Raw genomic sequence first — 14,461 nt, 5'->3', positions numbered from 1 at the left:
AGGAGCTTGAAACTTCTACAGTAGGGTTTTTCTGATACTCTGAATCTGACGGTGTGGTTTTCGTTAAGTTTTTTTTTTTACTTTTAGGGGATGTTTCCCCCTATTCTCTAAAATGAGGCAGATTTTCTCAGGCTCGTGACTTTTGATGGGTAAAACTAAACTTGATGAAATTTATATATTTAGAATCAGCATAAAAATGTGAATCTTTTACGATTCCATTTTTCAGAGTTTCAGCTACTGTTGAGCCGGGTTGCTTCTTACTACAGTTCGCTACCACGAACTGTTTGATAATTGTAAGGTTTATACGGGAATTGTCAAATGATTTTTTTTTTTTTTTTTTTTTTTAGGAAATCTAACTTCTTGCACCCTATTGAAAAATCCTTAATTAGATAAATCGTTGGATAGCTATAACTCGTGGGGGATGGGCCCCACCTCTTCCATCTCTATGCAGGTGAGCACATGAACTTAATCTTAACTTCATACTAAAATCAGGCCTGCAATAAGAGGCTGATAATCCTGCATCCATATTACATAGTACAACTATATCTTTCCAAAAGAAGGGAATTCCCCCTCCCTCTTCCCCTTCTTACTGATGTGAAAGGCTGCTCAAGACAAATTGCAAATTTGAAGCTAAAACCTTATTTTCGAAGCATCATGCATTCCATTACCGCATGAAAAAACTCATAAACTCATACTGCCAATAACCGGCGTGTAACTACACAAAACTGTACAAATACTGTACACAATACTGTATTAGTAAGGCAAAAGCTTTGTAGCTGAACAAGAGAATCCCTCTTTGACAATGGTAATTTTTTCAGGCTTGTCAAATTTTAAATATTATACTAACCATATGATATACCTGATGAGATAACCATTTTATAGTATAATCCTTTAATAGTTAAATTTATTTGTAAATTTACTTAAGGTATGAAAGACTGATTAAATGTCATTGAAACCAGGAGTAATTAATGATAAAAACAATAAAATAATAATACATAATAGAATAATAAAAAAATATATATGTATATAACAAAATAAATAGAAAATTAAAAAAAAAGTTGTACAAATAATAAAATAAGTAATAAAATAATCACAAAAATCAACAGGTCTGAAACACAGACAGTCAACGAAATACTGGTCCAAGGCAGGCGTGGCTTGTTTACCTCTCATTCCAGGCAATCTAACGGTCTTATGCCAATTGTAAATTCTTGGTCAACCTGCCTGAGATTCTATGCAGTGTGATTCTGTTGTCGGACAGAGTCGGAGAGAGTATGACTCTCTTGTCGGACAAATAGTTGTTTGTTAGCTTTTAGAAAATCCAGTAGAAAAATCTTTGAATTAAAATCAAGTAGTTGTGGGCATCAAGCCATGGCTAATTGTAGAAAAAGCCAAGATAGATAGTCCAAGTGAGTGAGAGGCAAATCTGGCATAAGCCCTTATTAGGATTGAATAAAAATGATTTCAGTTCATATCTATCATCCGTCCATTCGTCTTTCCTAGGGCAAAATTAAAGTAGACAGTTATAGAACTAAAGAATGAAAAAACTGGATTGATGTGTGACGGACAATGTCCACTGGACTTAATGCAAAATAAGTGTCAATTTCCTAAGTATTTCGAATTTGAATATAACTATTACCATACAAATCTAAATAAAGCTGATATTTCCCCCATAATTAAGATATTCCGATAATTTAATTTTGATAAAATTATCCATCGAAATTTTTTTCCCATGCTAAGTTTATTCTCATTGCCTATTGATCGCTTATATTCAAATTTTCAAAAGGAATTGAAGTCCTTCCACGCAGCGATCAATTTCAATAGAAACTAGTAACGGCAAAGGATTACTCAAGCGATATAATGCAGGCTTCACCTTTTACTATCCTTTTTACTAACAGCGAGAAACTGGATGTTTGAATGTACTGTACGAAATATTTTGTTAATAATCAAAATGTAGAAAACTATATTACTGATGGTATAGAAGAGAAGAAAGAGAGGAGAAAAAGCAAAAAAAGCACAATTTTCAACAATCTTCCCAAAAGGAAACCTTCTGCATAAGTAACCTTAAGCAAATTATTAATGGCAAAATAAATGCTTTTGATACATAATTTTTATCAAGAGCAAGCTTTTGGAATATATTGATTACAGAAAAATTGTTCTTTTTATCTAATTATATTGCTAGTTATTCTATACATTCATCACTTTTACGTATTTTATTTGCATGTATGTATTATAAATTTATTTGTATGTATGTATTATAAAATAAATATTGTGATATAGTTTACGCTGCGTAGTGCATCTTAGTCTTTGCCATTCAACTGAAGATTACCTGGATATATTTTCGCTGAGTTTCGTCGTTTAGCACATGGGCGACTTTCTGTTAGAAAATACCCTCTCTCCCTGGTCAGGCGTGGATACCAACCACAGTGACACCAATAGGCCAAGCAGCGTTGCCAATAGCCATCCTTAAATAAGCATCATTTGCCTGAAATTTGAGAAATAATGTTAAGGGGCTGGAAAGGACAGGAAAAAAAAAAAAAAATTATAGACGAAAAATATGCAAAGCTTTAATTACCTGAAACCACTCTGTGTCAAAATAGTATCGCAGAAATTAAACTGTAGTTATTTAACCTTTTGATTACTTATTTTACATATTTGGTAACACAAATGGTAACACAACTACTTATTTGGTGACACAAATTGAATGTCCTCAAGATTAGATTGCAATTCTAAACAGTTGAAAAGCTTATTAATTAAGTTTATTACACTTTGAAAAAATTATTAAAAGTGGACTCCCTATCCGTAAGTAAATTGATAGAGTTAGAATTTTTATAGAGATGAGCCTGGAAGAACGGAAGGCAGTGACTTAATTTTGTTGTGTTTAAGTTTTTGGCAAGTATATGGTCACTGAATTTCAAATGCGTATATTTATCTATCTAGTCTTAATCCTGAATCTTGTACATTTTCCTATAGAGCAACATTCATGTTTTGAAGATTGGTTGCCATCTGAATGTGTGACGGTTTCAAAAGATTAATAATTCAAAAGTTCCTGCATTCAAAAAATCTCAAAGTCCATCCTTGGCACTGAGAGTTTTTATCAGTGTTTTGTTCTCCAAAAACACCTCAAGGTACGATAAAACTTGTTGAGACATTATGACTGGTACCTAGAAAAATTACAACCTAATTCATAGTTTAGGTAAATTAAATGGAAAATAAACATAACTAGCACCATTACACGAATGCACCTCGTAATTATCGGCGATGGGATGAGGCCAAAATTGTTACTGACTCTAAACTCGATTTTTATTCACAGGGTTGGAGCTATCGTTGAACTGGTGGTATAAACAAATCAGTGCATGATATTTGTTTTCAGTTCAGTATAGCTTGGAGAGGAGGAGGTGAAATTATCTCTCGATAGTTTTTCTTTAAATACCTTCTCCAATTATAAAGCTATTTTTCACTTTTAAATCTCCCTTTTCTGTCCCCCCCCCCTCAGGGGCGACATACTTTTTTACATCTTCATTTTGAAAAATCGAAAAAAATCACCACCCCTCTACATTTTGGTAAATTGGTGGCATTGGTTAAGCATCTTGATCACTAGTCAAAATTTAAATTTTTCAAGCACAATGAATAGGTGCTGAGCTATGGTGTCACTAAAACTTTCTGAGAGTTTTGATATACGGCTATATGTTTCAGTTCAATTGGTTATGTTTGGTGTGGGTCATACTCAAATAGAAGTGCTGAACAGTTTCTTCAATAGTCATGCACTTGCACGTTCCCCAGGTGAAAAACAGCTGTATATACCAGTAAATAGATTTACTTTCTTTGTTTTTTTTTTTTTTTATTTGTATAGTTTCTTAAATCCTAGTATAAGATCTGTTCTAAAATCTGATTCTGATCCCGATCTGTTCCCCTACCCAAACAAAATCCATTCGCCACTCTGTTAAAGATTGGTCTGTGAAAGTTGGGGTGAAAATTCAAAGTTTTAGCTATTAGCATTCTTACTGATTCTCGATGAACTGGATAGCTGGAGAGTAGAAGGAGATAATAGCGAAAGGAGAGGGAGTCAGGGCCAAATGACTGATGCAAACCTTTTCATGATCTCTCTTAGAATTTGGTTACTTGAGCATGCGGCTATTAGCATGTGGTGGACACACACAGGGCTGAATTTGTATGCAAAATCAACTTAAAACAAGATTCAACAGATACTTGACTATAGAGTCTTAAGGATACTTAATACTATTGGATCTGATCCTCGAAACAGTATACCTGCACAGCTTCAGTAATGATCACAAGGTCACAAAAAAGATCATAACAACTTCATAAAAATAGAAAAGCTTTCCCACAAAAAAGACCTTGAACCCATTTACCATTGAACCATTTACCATTCAACCCAGTTGAACCCATTTACAACTTGGTGACCTTTATCTAGAGCTTGATTTATACAATTAGTTAAACTTCCCACAAACTTCCAAAGACACCTAGAGTTAAATTTAAGTCAATTTGCTTTTTTCGATTCTTTCTTTTTATCTCTTTTTTCCTCTAATCCCTTTTCTTTAATCTTCTCTGCTTTTCATCTGTTCGAAAAATTTGTAGTTTTGTCGTTATTGTTTTCATCCTGAATATGCCCTTTTTCCTTAAAACTCGATAATCTTCATTTTCTAAAGAAAACTAAGCTATTTTTTTTACATCTTACTATAATAATTAACTGTGGCCCAGCTAATGACAAAGCCTCGCGCCCCATCACATGCCCCCAGTTAGTCACAGTCGCACTTACATACAAATCAAAATATATTTTAAAAACTCGATTTTAGGCAAAACTGGCCTTTGATATTAAAAATTATCAAAGGCCAGTTTAGTATTTTTTTTTAGTAAAAATACTAAAAATTAGTATTATGATTTTGTGTTTTTGTGTTTTTGTGACAAGCATTAATGCTTACCGCTATTCGTAATAATAAATAAATTTATGTTCAATACATAGATGTGGATGTTATTCCAATGAACTAAGGCAGAGTTTTTTCCCTTTCGCCATGCATACACAAGCAGAAATATGCAAATATCCTGCACGAATTGGCTGACCGCAAATATTTATAATATTATATTGAATAACTAGCTTTTTTCTTTTGGATTCTAGCCACAGCTTTGACTTTATATTTGAATCTCAGAAATTTCTAAAAAAAAATCTCAGAATCTCAGATTTCTGAAAATTTCTCAGATTTCATGATTTCAGATTTCTGAAATCTCAGACTTCTGAAGATTTGATCACAGATTAGACAGATGTCAGACTTATCACAGATTTCTGAAGATTTATCGCAGATTTCAGATTTCAGACAGACCACAGATTTGATCACAGGTTTCTGAAGATTTATCACAGATTTCAGATTTCTGAATCTCAGATTCAGAAATCCCAGGTTTCTGAAAATTCAAATTTCTGAAAAGAATCTCAGAAATCCGAAATTTATCAGAAATGTCAGAAGACAGATAATATTTACTGCTATATAATTCCTGTCCAACAAGTGTCCAATGATTTCTGTCAGACTTTCTTGAATGTCAGGAGGAAGATTATTCTGTCTAAGTTTTTTCATCAAGGGCCTCAAATACGATTGGGTTTGAGCATAGGTTGCAAACTGTAGCTTTCCCTTCACTGCTCGTTTCTCCACTTCTGTCCGGTTATTGAGACCAATTCGCCATTTCTGAAGAAGAAGCTGAAAAATAAACAAAGACTTATGGAACGCTCTATATTTCAATTATCATTAATGGTAATTAACTATTTCTTATTATTTTCGTTCCAAGACGTCAGATTCCAAAAAAAATATAGGCAGTTTACTCTATTACAAGTGCATATCAGACTACTATGTATTATAAGGAACTTAGGGACTAAATTATTTGTTTTATGTCACTCTCGGCTAAAGATACCAAAGGTTCAATAATAAAAATGGAAAGTTTCGTTAATAATTTGTCCCTTTCATTGTCTGTCAACGAGTCAGACTGTATTTGTTTTAAAAGCCATAATTAGCAACTAAATTTACTTTCAAAGGAAAATAAAAATTTTAAAATTTAACACTTATACATCATGACAAGTGACAATTTTGATGACAGAACAAACTTTTTTCTCAATAAATGCTGCTGCATTCGCGGTAAAAAACGAGAGAAGAATGACAAGTGGTTGAGTTTCATTTATCTATTGACAGTGATTTGTGGTAGTTTTACGCTTGAAGGATTTTTGACTTTATTTTTGCTCATTCTTGGCTTAATGGAGCTCTTTACTTTTCTTTGAAAAACTTGTCTTGAGGAAAAAGTTTTTAAAATATTGTTAAACAAAATATAAATTTCGGAATAACTTACATAGAGATGTATAACAAGCTTCCAGTAAAAACGGAGAAAAATAAAACTAAATTAAGGCAAGTATCTTGTTACCAGTTGTTTTTAAAGGGGAAACAGCATTATATAAGCACTACATAACTGCAATTACATGTTGGTTAATGCATTAATAAGAATTTCATTTGTTATTTACCTCAAAATAGTGATCTTTAGCCATGTTAAAATGATGAAAAATAATTGGTATTTTTATAGCCCCACCCCAATTAGAGCTAAAAAGTAACACCATAAAAAGCACGCATCTAAACTATATATAAGTCAACTAACCTTCATATACTGCTATATAATTTTACAGTCCAACTCTCCATCTCCAAAGCCTAAATTCTTTGCCATATCCAGTATTTCTTAAATACTGACCACATCGCTTTGAAATTTTACATCAGGTTTTCCAGGTTTCCAGGTTTTGGACCCTCTGAGTTACCTGCTTCATCTCCAGAGGATGTTTCATCTTTGACCAGCATGTCGTTGAGGTAAGCCAGGTCGACACGTTCCATAGCTTCTTGGAAGTCGTTCCTTTGTCCCTATAAGACAGAAAGCGCAAAATTTTACATCTTTGAAATTATGTCTAAACAGTAAAAGTCCAATTTAAAATATTGAAGAGCAGACTAAAAAAATCTTAAATTTTCAAATTCTAAGTTCTTAAAGTTCTTCTCAGATATTGAAGATATGAGAAAAATTCCTAAAATTCGTGGTAGATAACGATAATAATGTTTTGCCACCTCGACCCCGTAAAAGGGAGGATTTTTTTTTTTTCTTATTCTTTTTCTTTGATGTCCGATGACATCTGCAAACGATTTGCATGCCTTTGACATTGCATCACAGAGATGATTCCAAACTTAGATCAAATCGTCAGGTTTGTAGTAACCAAATGCAGCTTTATTTATTAACTGCAAAATTTTGGTCATATTTTCCAGTGTCCCGCGACTTTGGTGCAGTTTTCCGTCACTATTTTTCTTCTTCTTTTTCAGTGCTTGGCAGTATTTTTGGTATTTCAATGAAAAAAAAAAGTTCGCATTAAAACTATGACGATGCCAGAAATTCGAGTTAAGCTTTTGTGGTTCAGAAACTATGTTTTGAAATTGCCTCATCCGCTTTGAAATTGCCTCTGAATTTGCATTCTACAGAAACTCCCACGTGCAATATTTCCAAATCCTCTGGGATGGGTAAAGTATTGCAATGCAAACTTATTATTTGGGACGAGTGCACTCCCATAATAATGAGGAGTAAAAGCCCCTTTCATATACGAAGTAATTTCTGTTCGGTTTGAGTTTTAAGGTCGCTCCTTGCTCTCCGTTAAAAAAATTGTTTTTTTTATATTTAATTTTGACAATGGATTAAAGCAATTCGAAAAACTTAAAGCAGAAAACACAAAATTTGAAGTTTAGTAGAAATTGTTGAAGTTTAGAATGCTTGCTGCTCAAAAAAAAAAAATTGTCCAAGTATCAATTAACGTCAAAAAGAAATTATTATTAAATTGCTTAAAATGTAAAAAACTGGTGCTAAAACACAAAACTAAACCAATTTACGTCATCAATTCGATCCAAAAATGACATAGCGTTGCCGGGACCCAGAACACACGGGACCGGTGGCAAAGCCGCCGGGACCCAGTACTGTCTGTGTGTTAGAACACAAGGGACAATGAGAACAACTAAACCAATTTACGTCATCAATTCGATCCAAAAATGACATAGCGTTGCCGGGACCCAGAACACACGGGACCGGTGGCAAAGCCGCCGGGACCCAGCACTGTCTGTGTGTTAAAACACAAGGGACAGTGAGAACAACTAAACCAATTTACGTCATCAATTCGATCCAAAAATGACATAGCGTTGCCGGGACCAGTGGCAAAGCCGCCGGGACCCAGCACTGTCTGTGTGTTTAGAACACAAGGGACAATGAGAATCCATATATATTTTGACAATGAATTAAAGCAATTCGAAAACCTTAAAACAGAAAACTAAACCAATTTACGTTAACAATTCGATCCAAAAATAACAAAACGTTGCCGGGACCCAGAACATAAGGGACCGGTGGCAAAGTCACCGGGACCCAGGACTGTCTGTGTGTTAGGACACAAGGGACAATGAGAATCCATATATATTTTGACAATGGATTAAAGCAATTCGAAAACCTTAAAATAGAAAACTAAACCAATTTACGTTATCAATTCGATCCAAAAATGACACAGTGTTGCCAGGACCCAGAACACAAGGGACAATGAGAATCCGTATATAGAAGCCTTCCGCGTGCCATGCTGGGGCCCGCGGGGACCAGTGACAAAGCCGCCGGAATCCAGCACAGTCAGTGGTTAGAACACAAGGGACAATGAGAATCCATATATAGAAGCCTGCTACGTGCCATGCTGGGGCCTGGCGGCGAAGCCTTTCGCTTGAACTTTTCGCCTGCCTTTTGCTCGAACTTTTCGCCTGCCTTATGCTTGAACTTTCCACCTGCCTTTTGCTTGAACTTTTCACCTGCCTCTTGCAAGAACTTTTCGCCTGCCTATTGCATGAACTTTTCACCTGCATTTTGCTTGAACTTTCCGCCTGCCTTTTGCTTGAGCTTTTTGCCTGCCTTTTGCTTGAGCTTTTCGCCTGCCTTTTGCTTGAACTCTTCGCCTGCCTTTTGCTTGAACTTTTCGCCTGCCCTTTGCTTGAACTTTTCGCCTGCTTTTTGTTTGAACTTTTCGTCTGCCTTTTGCTTGAACTCTTCACCTGCCTTTTGCTTGAACAATTCACCTGCCTTTTGCTTAAACTTTTTGCCTGCCTTATGCTTAAACTTTTCGCCTGTCGTTTGCTTGAACTTTTAGTCTGCCTTTTGCCTGAGCTTTTCGCCTTTTTGCTTGAGCTTTTCGCCAATGATGCCCAAAGATAATAAACCAAAGAAACATGCTCAAGAGAACGGTTGAACGGCTTTTCGCCTGCTTTTTACTTGAATTTTTTGCCTCCCATTTGCTTGAACTTTTCGCCTGCCTTTTGCTTTAACTTTTTGCCTGCCTTTTGCTTGAACTTTTTCCGTGCCTTTTGCTTGAACTTTTCGCGTGGATTTTGCTTGAACTTTGCTTCTGCATTTTGCTTGAACTTTTCACCTGCCTTTTGCTTGAACTTTTTGCCTGCCTTTTGCTTGAGCTTTTCGCCTGCCTTTTGCTTGAACTTTTTGCCTGCCTTTTGCTTTAACTTTCCGCCTGCCTTTTGCATGAATTGTTTGCCTGCCTTTTGCATGAATTTTTTGCCTTTCTTTTGCTTGAACTTTTTACCTGCCTTTTGCTTAAACTTGCCTGTCTTTTGCTTGAACCTTTTGCCTGCCTTTTGCTTGAACTTTTCGCCTGCCTTTTGCTTGAACTTGTGCTTGAACTTTTCACCTGCCTTTTGCTTGAACTCTTTTCGCCTGCCTTTCGCTTGAACTTCTCGCCTGCCTTTTGCTTGAACTTTTTGCCAGCCTTTTGCATTAATTTTTTGCCTGCCTTTTGCTTGAACTTTTCGCCTGCTTTTTGCTTGAACTTTTCGCCTGCCTTTTGCTTGACCTTTTCGCCTGCCTGTTGCTTGAACTTTTCGCGTGCCTTTTGTTGAACTTTTCGCCTGCCATTTGCTTGAACTTTTCACCTGCCGTTTGCTTGAACTTTTCACCTGCCTTTTCCTCGAACTTTTCGCCCGGCTTTTGAAAGATCTTTAAACCTGCCTTTTGCTTGAACTTTTTGCCTGCCTTTTGCTTGAACTTTCCGCCTGCCTTTCGCATGAATTTTTCGCCTGCCTTTTGCATGAATTTTTCCCCTTTCTTTTGCTTGAACTTTCTGCCTGCCTTTTGCTTAAACGTTTCGCCTGCCTTTCGCTTGAACTTTTTGCCTGTCTTTTGCTTGAACTTTTTGCCTGCCTTTTGCTTGAACTTTTCGCCTGCATTTTGCTTGAACTTTTCGCCTGCCTTTTGCTTGAACTTTTCACCTGCCTTTTGGTTGAACTTTTTGCCTGCCTTTTCCTTGAACTTTTCGCCTGCCTTCTGCTTGAACTTTTCGCCTGCCTTTTGCTTGAACTTTTTGCCTGCCTTTTGCATGAGGAAATACTTTTCAGAAATTGCCAGTAAACTCTTAAAATAATATTTCAATTGCTATATCCATAAATTTATGACAGGAGCTGTAAATTTTTCCATTCCTCCTTAACTAGCCAAATGAGGGTTAAAAACATCTTTCAAATTTTCCAAGTCATTATTGCTTAGATTGCTAAATATTTTTTCAATGCATATATACGGCAATGCAATAAAGTTTTTAAAGATTTGATTAAAACTTTTTTTGGCCGGTTCAACTAAGTTATTCCTTTTCATACCCTTTCGGATTTGACTTCTTAGAATGCCAGCATATATTGGAAATTTCCATTTTATTTCCAATATATGGTTTGTTGTTTTCAAAAACTCAGCTGCTCTTTCATTCCTCATAATTGCTGCAAGCGAGCTTTCTCCTTTTACTAAAATTTCATAAAATGATGTATTGGAATACGGAATTTTCTTAAACCTCATACTCCTTAGCTCGCTCAAACATTTAATCTCAAAACAATCGAAGTGTTTTTCAGTAAATTGAGGCCGGAGTTCTTTATCTAGCATGATATACACCATGCTCAAAAAAAATCTCATACTTCGAACACGAATCAGATTTTCTTCACAAACGTACAAATTTGCCGCTTTCATTTTAATTATGTGGTGAATAACAATTCGAAGCCATCTGAAATGTATGATACCTATGGATTTAGATATGAATGACTCAGCACCCTCATCAAAAGCTGTAAAACCTTTTTTATTTTTCAGGTTGATGTCTGACCCAAAATTGATAAGCATTTCAGTAGCTTCGGGCCTCATTGCTGAACAAGCATAATGAAGGGCTGTTCTTTCATTTGTGTCCGTAGAATTAACTCTTGCACCAAATTCGAGCAATAATTTCACACTTTCTGAGCATCCTGTTGATGCAGCTTCATGTAGAGGACTTGCACCATTATGTTTTTTTACATTTGCACTGGCGCCATGCTTCAGAAGAGTCTCAACAATTTCTGTGTGTCCACTAGAAGCTGCTAAATGAAGTGGACTTGTACCATCTTTTAATCTTTCGTCAATATTGGCCCCGTTCTTCAGAAGGCAGTCAACAATTTGTAGGTCTCCCTCACCAATATTAAATAATTCTTTTCGTACCATGATGCTTATATTGTGATATCTTCACATATATCTGTGATTTTTATAGCAAATATGATGTCATGAAATTTTGAGCTCCTATGATGTTTCCCCCTTCAAAATTGTTTTGACTCAAAATGACGTCATTTCGTCTGCAACGTTGCAGATTACACCATTGTACTACATCATTCTAACTGTACTGACAAACAGACTATTATTGCTTTTATGTAGCCATACTTCCACAGATTAGGGTGGTCATTGGAGCTTCAATTAGTTTTCCAGAATCTCTGCTAATAGAGTAAATTTTTCAAATGCACATAATTTGAAAAATTATATGCATTAAAAAATGCAAATGCATATAAAAGAAAAATCAATATATTAAGATTTATAAAGAACTAACTGTTTTTTTTTTACTGTCCTTTCATAATCAGATAGTTTAAGGTGTCTTAATTGCTTAGAAAAACTTTATAATGAGGAAAAAATATACAAAAAGATGTGTTTTTTGCAATATAATAATAATAATTTTTTTATAACCCACAAAGTACATTAAACTGTGGAGTAAACACACAAAAAAAAGAAAAAAAAACATAACAACATAAATAACATAACAGCATAACAATATACAACATAAATTAATTACCTCAATTCAAAAAATTACCAAAGAGGGTCAAAAACACCAATCATTTGCTGAGTTTTAAGAGATATATGATTAGATAAATGTGTCAGTCGCGAGGGTGCATCAACGATGTCAAATTTAGAAATGATTGTAAGATTCCGATACCACCGAGGCAGACGCAGCAAATACTTGCAATACTTAAAATATCCTGAGCGTATTTTCCTTCCCTCCTTCTTGCGAAGGAGGGAAGGAAAACCAGAAAAATAAAAAACAGCAGGGGCACAAAAACTAGAATAAAGACGGCATAGTTCTTTTCGGTTATACCGACCATGATTTGGTGAAATTTTTGCGTATCCAACCCGCATACTTTTCAGCACGCTGGACGTAATAATGGAGCAAGTAGACGAAAGTGACGTGGAAAAAGAGAGTCCCAATCATTTAATACTTGCTGAACATGGTATAGTTGAAGAACCCAAGCAAACAGGTGATGCTGGTGGAAGAATCCCAAAATACAAACTCACATTTGGAGGCAAGTATTTGCTGCATCTGCCTTGGTGGTATCAGAATCATACAGTCGTTTCTAAATTTGACATCGTTGATGCGCCCTCGCGATTGAAACGTTTATCTAAAGATATATCTCTTAAAACTCGGCAAATGATTGGTGTTTTTGACCCTCTTTGGCCATTTTTTGAATTGAGGTAATTTACTTATGTTGTATGTTGTTATGCTGCTATATTATTTATGTTGTTATATATTTTGTCTGGTTTTTCTTTTTTTGTATGTTTACTCCACAGTTTAATGTACTTTGTGGGTTATAAATAGATTATTATTATTATTATTATTATTATTATTCTCATTAATTTTTTTTTAATAATGCAAGAAAACCCTGCAGCCTCTTCATGGAAATTTTCTTCCCTCATGATAAATTCCTTCATGGAAAAATACTCCCACGTAACCCCCTCCCCCGACCCCACTTTAACATGAAAAAGTTTCCCTGAAAACGTGTCTTTACGCGTCCCAATAAACATTACTGTAGGTAAATAATGGTCGAAGTTTGTAATATGCAGCCCCTCCCCTGGGACTGTGGGGGATTAAGTCGCCCCAAAAGACATAATTATTAGGTTTTTCGACTATGCTAAACACAATGGCTATCTCTAAATTTTGATCCAGTGACTTTGGGAAAAAATGAGCGTGGGAGGGGGCCTATGTGCCCTCCAATTTTTGGTCTCTTAAAAATGGCATTAGAACTTTTAATTTTCGTTAGAATGAGCCCTCTCTTGACATTCTAGGACCACTAGGTCGATACGGTCACCCCTGGGAAAAAACAAAAAAACTAAACAAATAAACACGTATCTGTGATCTGTCTTCTGGCAAAAAAATACAAAATTCCACATTTTTGTAGATAGGAGCTTGAAACTTCTACAGTAGGGTTTTTCTGATACTCTGAATCTGACGGTGTGGTTTTCGTTAAGTTTTTTTTTTACTTTTAGGGGATGTTTCCCCCTATTCTCTAAAATGAGGCAGATTTTCTCAGGCTCGTGACTTTTGATGGGTAAAACTAAACTTGATGAAATTTATATATTTAGAATCAGCATAAAAATGTGAATCTTTTACGATTCCATTTTTCAGAGTTTCAGCTACTGTTGAGCCGGGTTGCTTCTTACTACAGTTCGCTACCACGAACTGTTTGATAATTGTAAGGTTTATACGGGAATTGTCAAATGATTTTTTTTTTTTTTTTTTTTTAGGAAATCTAACTTCTTGCACCCTATTGAAAAATCCTTAATTAGATAAATCGTTGGATAGCTATAACTCGTGGGGATGGGCCCCACCCCTTCCATCTCTATGCAGGTGAGCACATGAAATAATCTTAACTTCATACTAAAATCAGGCCTGCAATAAGAGGCTGATAATCCTGCATCCATATTACATAGTACAACTATATCTTTCCAAAAGAAGGGAATTCCCCCTCCCTCTTCCCCTTCTTACTGATGTGAAAGGCTGCTCAAGACAAATTGCAAATTTGAAGCTAAAACCTTATTTTCGAAGCATCATGCATTCCATTACCGCATGAAAAAACTCATAAACTCATACTGCCAATAACCGGCGTGTAACTACACAAAACTGTACAAATACTGTACACAATACTGTATTAGTAAGGCAAAAGCTTGTAGCTGAACAAGAGAATCCCTCTTTGACAATGGTAATTTTTTCAGGCTTGTCAAATTTTAAATATTATACTAACCATATGATATACCTGATGAGATAACCATTTTATAGTATAATCCTTTAATAGTTAAATTTATTTGTAAATTTACTTAA

General features: G+C 35.3%; 2 protein-coding genes across 3 annotated transcripts; both read right to left on the bottom strand.

Annotated features, from left to right (window-relative positions):
• Positions 1–218: 218 nt before the first annotated feature.
• Positions 219–14,446, bottom strand: LOC136041161 (pre-mRNA-splicing factor 18-like). 2 transcript variants are annotated; one of them, XR_010620968.1, is made up of 3 exons: positions 6,643–14,446; positions 5,490–5,702; positions 219–2,482 (listed from the first exon to the last, which is right to left on the bottom strand). XR_010620968.1 is itself a non-coding variant. In XM_065725692.1 (3 exons), exons 1-3 carry the CDS (start codon positions 6,646–6,648, stop codon positions 2,402–2,404), a joined length of 300 nt encoding a protein of 99 aa, XP_065581764.1. In that variant the 5' UTR covers positions 6,649–6,919; the 3' UTR covers positions 219–2,401. The 2 variants fall into 2 exon arrangements, 1 of the variants encoding a protein (XP_065581764.1); XM_065725692.1 differs by having other exon boundaries at positions 6,643–6,919.
• Positions 9,823–10,422, bottom strand: LOC136041159 (late embryogenesis abundant protein 1-like). Its single transcript, XM_065725690.1, has one exon. It carries the CDS (start codon positions 10,420–10,422, stop codon positions 9,823–9,825), a length of 600 nt encoding a protein of 199 aa, XP_065581762.1.
• Positions 14,447–14,461: the final 15 nt, after the last annotated feature.

The sequence above is a fragment of the Artemia franciscana genome, unplaced genomic scaffold (assembly GCF_032884065.1).
Source record: "Artemia franciscana unplaced genomic scaffold, ASM3288406v1 PGA_scaffold_116, whole genome shotgun sequence".
In the NCBI taxonomy this organism is placed as follows: domain Eukaryota; kingdom Metazoa; phylum Arthropoda; class Branchiopoda; order Anostraca; family Artemiidae; genus Artemia; species Artemia franciscana.
Note: the sequence above shows the minus strand (reverse complement) of the source record. Positions and strands in the feature narration are given on the sequence as shown.

Bases quoted from the DNA above. Each gene is read 5' to 3' on its own strand.
- LOC136041161 (XM_065725692.1), bottom strand. The intron at 2,483-5,489 runs GTAAATATTATC...CTCAAATTTCAG, and splicing joins TGGACAGGAATTATATAGCA to GCAAATGATGCTTATTTAAG.
- LOC136041159 (XM_065725690.1), bottom strand. From the start codon at position 10,422: ATGCAAAAGGCAGGCAAAAAGTTCAAGCAAAAGGCAGGCGAAAAGTTC.